Below are 8,980 nucleotides of genomic sequence, written 5' to 3'. Positions count from 1 at the left end.
AGTGGACTATCCGGGTGTGTCCGGGTTGGAACTCTATGGTCGCCCGCCCTCGGCGCTTCCTCTCTAGCCTCTCGCACTCTATGCTCCTCGGCCCCGCGGCCGGCCGGGAGGGGCGCGCGGAGGGAGGCGGGGCGGCAAGGCTGGAGGTGTCCGAGCCTCCCGAGCCGCGGGAGACCGGAGCCGGCTGTGTGACAGCTCGTCGGCCGCCATGTCAGCAAGCGGGGCTGCCAACAGACCCGGCGCCCGGCGGTAGCCCTTGCGTTGCCTCGGATGCCCAGGTAAGAAGAGCAGCCGGGCTGCAGGGGATCCGCCGGCTCGGCGGCCGCGGAGCTGCGGACAGTCGCTCCCTCCTCCCCGGGCGCTGTCCTCCCGGGAGTTGCAGTGGGTCCCTTTGCATCCGCCCCCTCTCGGTTTCTCTCGGTTTCCCCCGCTTTTCTGCGGGTGTGCTGTTGTCGCGCATCGCGCCAATTTCTCCGCGCGCGCTCGCCTCCCCGGGGATCCTGCGGCTTCTACTCCGCGTTGGTGTCTCTCTGCTCGGTGGCCCGTCGCCTGTGCTCGCTCGCTTTCCTGCGGGTGGTTTTTATTTGCCCCGATACCTTGTTTCCCCCTCCACCGCCACCTCTTTGGTTGTCTGGAAATCGCCTAGTTGTCTCCCTTCTTGTCCTGCCTCTGGGCCAAGATTTACCTTTTCTTTTTAATATGCATATTTGCAAGGCTTAAATTTAAGGCTGAACAAAAAATAAGATTTGAAAGCTTAAAATTCTTTCCTATCTTTAAAAGGATTAAAGCCTTAGGAAGCGTCTTTATTCTTCTGTGTAAACTTAGTTAAGCACATTGTACTGTAGAATGCAATTTAAAAGGCCGATCGCAAAGACTAAAAATAGAATGTTCTAATGGGAATGTTGGCAGTCTTTGGGGCAATATTAGAAGATCCGATTCTTTGAGAGTGGTTTCAGTGTTTGAGGGATCGGACTCAAAGCTTTACCCATTATCCTTTCCATCAAGGCAGGAAGCTGCGGCCAATCAACTCCCTAGTTTAAAATATGTACAATCCTTTCTGCTTACTCTACTGGCAGCATAATTGAGCTTGGCATTTAAATGCACAAGGAAAAGAGTTTCTGAGGAATGTGTCACCTGCCAAGTAGCCCGATGATTATCCTTAGCTGATGAAACTCAAGGACATAAAGAATTGACACCTGAAGATGGCCCTTTTTGAATAAGTTAGTACAGTGTAGGAGTTATTAACTATTGTGGAAATCCCGAGGATTTCATTCACTGATCTTAAATTTGTTTGTTTAGTATCCTTTCTTACTGAAAATTTTGTAGCCAGGCAGTGGTACAAGTCTCTAATCCTAGCATTCAGGAGGTTGAGGCTCCATGAGTTTGAGGACAGCCTGGGATGTGTTATGAGTTCAAGGCTAGCTTGGGATATACTTATGTCTCAGGAAAGGAGAAAAAGAAAGATGATCGGCCGGGCGGTGGTGGCGCACGCCTTTAATCCCAGCACTCAGGAGGCAGAGCCAGGCGGATCTCTGTGAGTTCGAGGCCAGCTTGGGCTACCAAGTGAGCTCCAGGAAAGGCGCAAAGCTACGCAGAGAAACCCTGTCTCGAAAAAACCAAAAAAAAAAAAAAAAAAGAAAGATGATCATCCCCCAAAATGAGCATTTTGGTAAACTCAGAAGTAGTCTAGATTTAACTCCCCCAGAGCAATATTTTAACAATTGAATATAGCAAAATGATTTTTTTTATATGAGAGCAATAACAAAATTCACTTACCAAGTATATCCTTGAGGTTTTTTTTGCTTTTAAAATAAGCCTCTTAAGGCAAGGACATATAATGTAGCTCTTTGGTAGACCACTTACTTAGCATGTATTAGGCCCTGAATTCTGTACCTGGCACCACAAAAGGTAAATATACTTAGCACTGTGGGAAAAGTACATTTTTAAGAATTTCATAGTGCCTGTGGACCACAGCCTAATCAGTCCTTGAGAACTTAGGGCAGTGTTTATTTCGCTTTTGAGCAGTTGGTGGAAGAGAAATTCTATTTATTTACCTTATCCCCCTCTCCCCTTCTTTGCTCGAGGCCAAATCATGGGCCTTGCACAAGCTAGGCAAATGACCTGCCTCCAAGCTCCCCTCTAGTACCCTGTTTGTGTATGTGGTATATGTGTGTGTACATGTTTGTGTGTGCATGCATGTGTGTGCCCTGTGTGGTGTGATGTCAGATGACTTCCCCAGTCACTGTCCACTTTACTTTTCTGAGACATGTTCTGTCCCTGAACCTATTCCTAACAGATTGTGTTAGGCTGGCTGGCCAGAGAGTTCCCGCCAGCGATCTACCAGCCTCCATCCCCTAAACACTGGGGTTACAGATTTGTATCTTTGGGGATCAGGAGGCAGTCTTCATGCATGCGTATACTAAGCCCTGCCCCTTAACTGTAGTTTAAACTGGTTTTAAATTCTTCCTGCCTTAACTGGGATTTGCAGGTATGTGTCATGTGTTCAGTTGTTTCCATTTTTATAGTGTTAAGTGTTTACTTGTTTGTGTTTGCAAGTACTTGAGTAATACAGAAGCTACCCCACCCCTGGGGCCCTCGATGCTAAAAAGGAAACAGTCATTTCACTTTTAAAATGATTTTTTTTTTTTTGGTTTTTGGTTTTTGGTTTTTCTAAACAGAGTTTCTGTGTGTAGCACTGGCTGTCCTGGAACTCGCTCTGTAGACCAGGCTGGCCTCAGACTCAGAGATCTGCCCGTGAGTGCTCAGATTAAAGGTGCTCACCACCATCACCCAGCTTAAAATGCATATTATAATCAGCATTTAGACCTACATTTTTAGAAAAACTTAGTTAAGGTATTTGTGATCACATTCTCTTAATAGTTGCGGTTTTTGTATCCTGTGCTATTTTTGCCCCCTTGAAGTGACTTTTCTTTCTAATATGCTTGCTGGTTACTTTATGGCTGGCTTTAAATTATTTTTTTATCAAGTTATCATAAATTGCTTGAGAAAGGAAACTACTGTTTTTTTTTTCTTGTAGATTTTAAATGAGAACTGAAATTGGGAAATATTGAATGTTAGGCTTTGTGTCAGAGTCAAGGCTGGAGCAGCACCATTCAGAAGAAATACAAGCTAATTCTAAAACGTTTCGAGCGGTCCCATTCACCAAGTGGAAATAGACTTAATGGCTCTAATCCTCTGTATATCACAGTTGCCGCAATATTTTCCAAGATTTTCTGCCAAATCTGCAGTTCTGATGTGGTTCACACTCAGCACATCCCGATTAAGACTGACCCTGTTGCCAATGTTCAAGAGTCACCTGTAGCTGATGCCTCCCTCCCTCATTGGCTGGCACGGAGCCAGAAGACTGGTGTTTGATGCTTAAAATGCCTTTCTCCCCTGGGAGTCAGATTCTCTTGGGATACATAAAAAGGCCCTTTCTTCTTTCTTTCTTTCCTTTTCTCTTTCTCTCTGTTTCCATTTTCATACTGAGAAGACTCTGTGCAGGAAGAGGGTTCTAAGAAGTCTCTTCCTGTTCCATGTTGACACTGAACTCTGCTTCTTCAGTGAGCACTGATGCTCTGTGCTTGTTTAGTGACTATCCTGGGATGAATAGAGTGCTCAGTCATTTCCTGGGGTGTCATTGTGACAGTTCTTTCCATCCGTGTGACAACAGTGTGTCAGGGCTGTGAGTCTGTGTCTAGTAAGTCTGGTGGCATTGCGTAGGGAAAACTTGGGGACCTATGAGACGCTTGAACTTGGTTGCGAAACAGGTAGGGTACCTGTTGTTGTTCTATTTCCTGAACCGGTTTCAGGTATGGCTAATGGTCTGGGAGATATGGTCTCTGTAGCTTGGTGGTTCTTATCAAGGGCAAGGCAATTTTTTAAGGCAAAATTTAGAATGGAAGAGGGTATGGTATTTTGGCTTTGAAACTGTGGGAACCCGAGTTTATGTTTGTTAAAGGGAAATGTGGCAGCTTTGTATAAAGCTGCTGGCACATCAGCCAGGCACCTGCCCGGAGCTGCTTTGCAGCAGGTGTGCTAATTCAAGTGAAACCATCCGTGGTTTAGAGCGGAAGGGAGTAACCGGGTTTAGAGCTGACCTCTGTGGGGATGCTCTCTTGAATCTGTCTTGACTCCTGCATTCTAAAAAACTTCCTAATTAATATTCCTGATAGTTTAATACAAGAAGCATATCTGCTTCCTTGATCAGTAAACAGACTTTCTGTCTAAACGCCAGTCTTTATAGACTGGCCCACTGTAAGGCAGCCTCTGGAGTGTTTGCAGAAGCAAATATAGAATTGGAAAAGGTGGATAGACTTATGTTTGTGAAAGAGGAGTGTACATTCTGGTAGTGTTTTCATCTGCATTTAAAACTAGACATTGGTGGCAGTTGGTTTGATAAAAAGAATAAATTCAGGACCACAAAGAGAAAATTGAAGATACAGACAAAAGGATACAAAGTATCGAATCTGCACAGACTGCCAGGTAGACTGAGCTAGCCCACAGCATAGGAGTGGCTGTTAGGAATAATGTAAGCTTTGGCTAAGTGAGTACATTGTAGCCATGACTGGGGGATGGAGGACAACTGACATGATGATTGTATTCATTGTTTCATTTTAATAACGATTCTAATACCCATGTATCTTATGTAATACATATGTATCTAGACAATGGAGCTATATAGCTTAAATATACAATATAGTAAAACTTGTTTTTTAGAGGCAGGAGGATAGTGAGTTGGAGATCTGCCTGAGCAACTTAGGCAACATAAGGAGAACCTGTCGCTAAAATCTAACCAAAAACTAAAGAAGAAAATTGAAAACAACAAATTTTTTTTTTCTTAAAGAAAAATAAGCTGGGTGTAGTTGTGTATTCCTGTGGTCCCAGCTATGACAGGCTGAGAAAGGGGGCTCCCCAGCCTAGGGGCCTGGGGGGTCAATCTGCACAACATAGCTAGATCCCTTCTGAAAAAGAAAAAAAATTAAGACACATTGTTTCCTGAAAATTAGCCTTAGTAAATTCATTTTAGTTATTTGAGGAAGAAAACTGATAGCCTGGCAGCTTTTCAGTTTCTTTAAAAAACAAAACAAAACAAACAAAAAAACAAAAACCTTTTATGCTTGAAGAACTTCCAAAAAGAGATGTTCTGGATGGAAAGGTCTGATGTCTTTAAACTATTATGCTGCTTTCTCTTCCGTTTTGAGCCTTTAAGACTTACATTAATACAAACTTTACCTTGTGATCATCCCCATGGGGAAAATAGATTTATTTTCAACAAGGGACTACCTTTGTTTTTTAAGCAATTGGAATAAATTCATATGGGGTATTTAAAATGTATAGTATATTTAGAAATTCTTAAGGTTTATGAGAGTTGGAGATTTCTGAAAGTGTTTTCGGCATGATTTTGCGATGACCATATTTGGAGGTCGAAACCTTGTATCTCGTCCCCACTGCGCTACTGCCCAATGCTATCTTAGGACTTCCTGGTTCTTGTCATCACTGGCCATTTGGAATGGAAAGATAGTGTGTGCCTATCAAAATAATGACAAATCTGCATTTTCCCTATTGCACTGTCTAGCAAGAATTATGAAACAGTAGCAAATTAGCAACCTTAATTGACATTTGGGCATTGACATTTTGACAGTATCTGTGATTTTAAGAATTAACATCACAGTCACTAAGGTGATGCACACCTTTAATTCCAGCTCTTAAGAAAGGGGTAGAGGCAGTGGATTTCTGTGTGCCCAAGGCTAGCCTGGTCTACATAGTAAGGCTTTGTCTCAATGTAAATAAATAAAAGTAATTAATTGTATCTTGTGATCATAATTGTTAAATCTTCTTATGAGAATGTCTGCATTGTTCTCCCTATAAAACAACTACCTGAGAGGTCATTATATCCTTTTTTTGTATTAGCTGTGTTTTGAAAACTCAGTGTTATTAGATGGTGGCGTTCTAATTTCAATGAAAGCATAAAAGCCTCTTCAGGTACTTGTAGACTTTGAAGTTAATGATTCCCTTAAAATATGTGCACCTTGTGATGCAACAGAATGTTGTTTTCCTGGTTTTTAAGAGTACTGGGTATATGTTTTCCTGAGTGTTGGAGAATCCTTAAGTGTGCTATACCTGAAGGCAGTTTGGTGCCTGCTGTTTCTTGTATTAAATGCATGTGTAGGCCTCCTTCGTCCGTGTCTGTCTTTTGCAGGTCCAGTTCTTACCACTGTGAACTTAATAGAATCTGGGTGAACTAAAAGTAATGACTTTAGTAATTGAAAGATTTTTCAATGAGGACTTATTTTTTAAAAATGGGTTTTATTTACTAAAGCTTAGTGTAATTATTTATTTTTAACTTACGAAGGTACAAAGATTTTAAGGTTTGTTCACACACACACACACACACACTCATAGAATATGGAAAGGGTTTATTTAATCCAAGTATAAGGTACATAAGTTATAAGGATTCAAGAAAGAAATCCCTTGCAGCGGTGGCACACGCCTTTCATCCCAGCACTCGGGAGGCAGAGGCAGGAGGATCTCTGTGAGTTCGAGGCCAGTCTGGTCTACAGACTGAAAAGAAAAGAAAGAAAGAAAAAGAAAAGAAAGAAATCCACATTATTTCTTCCCTCGTACTCAGCATAGATAAAAGGAGGAAGTGCCCAGGCTTCCTGGGAGGATGAAGAAGGAAAATTGTCAGTATTTTGTATTGTTCTGTTTGTTTTGGGTGCTGGGACTTGAACCCTGGAATTAAAAAAATACTTTAAAAATTACACTTATTTGTGTGTGTGCGGTGTGTGTGTGTGTGCACTGGCATGTGTGTTCCAGGGGACACACGTGCAACACAGGTTCATGTGGAGGTCAAGGAACAACTTGTGAGAAGAGTTCCTTCTTTGCTCCCTCCATGTCCTCAGGTGGTCGGGGTGGCGACAGGTGCCTTTATCCCTGAACTTCCACCCTCTGGCCTCCTCACTGGCCTAACCCGGGAATTTATATAGAGCTCTACCACTGAGTTATGTCCCTAGTGTCCTAAATGTTTTGCTCCAACTATTTTTAGGTTTGTTGTGGAGTTTTTGTTTTTTTCTGTCTCAGTTAGAGATTATCCCTAAAACATTAGGTACACACTGTCACAAATAGAAACAGTGTCATGTGCCTTCCCTAGTTTAGTCATATACTAAACATTTGGATTAGAAGAGGATGAAAGGTTTTTCTTCTTAGTATTACGTGCGAACTCCAGTTTCAAGGCATTTAATCGGTCACGGAAGCCCGTCTTTCCTTAGCAAGGACAATCTATTGCAGAGTAACCTCTAAGTTAGAAAAGCATTTACTTCCTAAGGTCAGCTGCTGTTCCTCCCGGTGCCCTCTCAGCTGACAGGAGTGGGTATGTGGAGTCTCACAGCCAGCCCCCAGCCACGCTGTGGGGAGCTTTGCTTTTATGCAAGGTCCGAGCTCAGCTCCGGGACAGCCTCAGAGGGTGTGCTAGGTACAGAGCCCAAGTCCTGCTTCCGGTGCCTGGACTAGGCTGAGGCAGCAGATGTTCTAAGAAGGTCTGCTTTAGAACTGAGGGCTCTGCGCTACGCCCATAAGGCTCGGTGCTCAGGGAAGCCTTTGCCGGGAGTTCCTGCGGGACCTTTGCCTCAGGAGCGTGTGAGAAGAGATCTCGAAAAGAGAGCCCCGGTGGCATGTTCCCCCTCCTGACTGGTGCCTCTGGTGCCTGCTTTGGAAAGCAAAGGTCAGAGCACCCGGGCTTACGTAAGCCTTAAAACCCTTATTTACCTCCTTCTCCTCAATTATAAAAAAGGAATTCTCCAAAGAGGAAAAAGGTAACTAAATTTTAACTCGGAGGAAACCTGATTATTGAAACGGGACCAACTCTTTTTCTTGTCTAAGAAAGTTAAATCAAAGCTTACTTAGTAGTGAGGGTCCATTGATGTCTCCAGTCTGTGTTGATGGTGTGATGAATTAATTGGCCAGGAAGAGGGACTCACTCACTCCAGGGGGACATGAGGACATTTCTAGCCCACTTATGCCAACGATACATCTTTTCCAAGAGAAAATGAAAAGGTGTAATTGACCAGCAAACCTGAAAAAAAAAAAAAAAAAAAAAGCACTGGAAATTTACCGAGATACTGGTTGTGGGATGTTGCAGATATTGAGATTTATTTGAGTGTCTCAGAGAATATTTTGATGCTCAGTAAAAATATAAGATGGGATGACATGAACCAAATTGAGCAGCAGACAGTAACATGTCATTATGGATTTTTGAGACAGGAGGAATTGTTTGTTCCACAGGTATGTGGAGCCACTGTTTCTTATCATGTGAGATAGAAAGATAGTGTTTTCTGAAGATTAATCTACCTCTGGTATGCGGGAGAGATTGAAAAGGATATGTGAGATGCTGAGAGCCTTTAATTAAAAGTAAGAATTATCCTGGACACTGTAATTTCTTAACTCCCAAAATGATAACACTAAGTTCCTACTCCGTATTTGGAAGACTAAGGGATAAGCTGACAAGCTCTCCACTTAGGTTGTATAATACAGTTAAAATGGTGTTTGCCATATGAAGTATTATACTTTACCCTAGATGAATTAAAGAAATGAATTTTAAGTAACCCTAATCTATGCAAGAGAACATATTATGATATACATATATAAGAAAATCCGCCACTTTGGTGACTAACTTTGAAATTCGTAGGCTCATGAGTGATTCTGGACCAGGTGTTACTGCCTGCGAACTTGATGGTGATGTTAGGGCTGTAGGTAAGCAGATGTTACTAAGTATGGTGGGATTGTTGTGCAGATACTGACATGGAGCACTTTGTGTAAGTCTCTACCAAAACATTTGAGGAAAAATCAAGCCCCTCCAATATAGACAGGGGCCAGTGACAAGGCTCGGCAGGTAAAGAGGCTTGAGTTCAATCCTGGGGACCAACGTGGAAGAGTGAACTGACTCCCAAAGTTGTCCTCTGTATGTCCTTGTACATACACA

At 42.8% G+C, this 8,980-nt stretch overlaps 1 protein-coding gene across 2 annotated transcripts in view; it reads left to right on the top strand.

Moving 5' to 3' along the window:
- Positions 1 to 8,980, top strand: part of Cnst (consortin, connexin sorting protein) — a 79,981-nt gene continuing 71,001 nt past the window's right edge. Inside the window, exon 1 of one of the 2 annotated variants that reach the window (XM_037211191.1) lies at positions 1 to 278. In XM_037211191.1, the coding sequence (XP_037067086.1) occupies positions 36 to 278 (243 nt within the window). In that variant the 5' untranslated portion in view covers positions 1 to 35. Of the gene's footprint in view, positions 279 to 3,485; positions 3,771 to 8,980 lie in introns of those variants that run through there. The other variant, XM_037211192.1, reaches the window with a different exon arrangement.

The sequence above is a fragment of the Peromyscus leucopus genome, chromosome 15, assembly GCF_004664715.2.
Source record: "Peromyscus leucopus breed LL Stock chromosome 15, UCI_PerLeu_2.1, whole genome shotgun sequence".
NCBI classification, from domain to species: Eukaryota; Metazoa; Chordata; class Mammalia; order Rodentia; family Cricetidae; genus Peromyscus; species Peromyscus leucopus.
The sequence above is the reverse complement of the archived record's forward strand: the minus strand, read 5'-3'. Positions and strand labels throughout refer to the sequence as shown.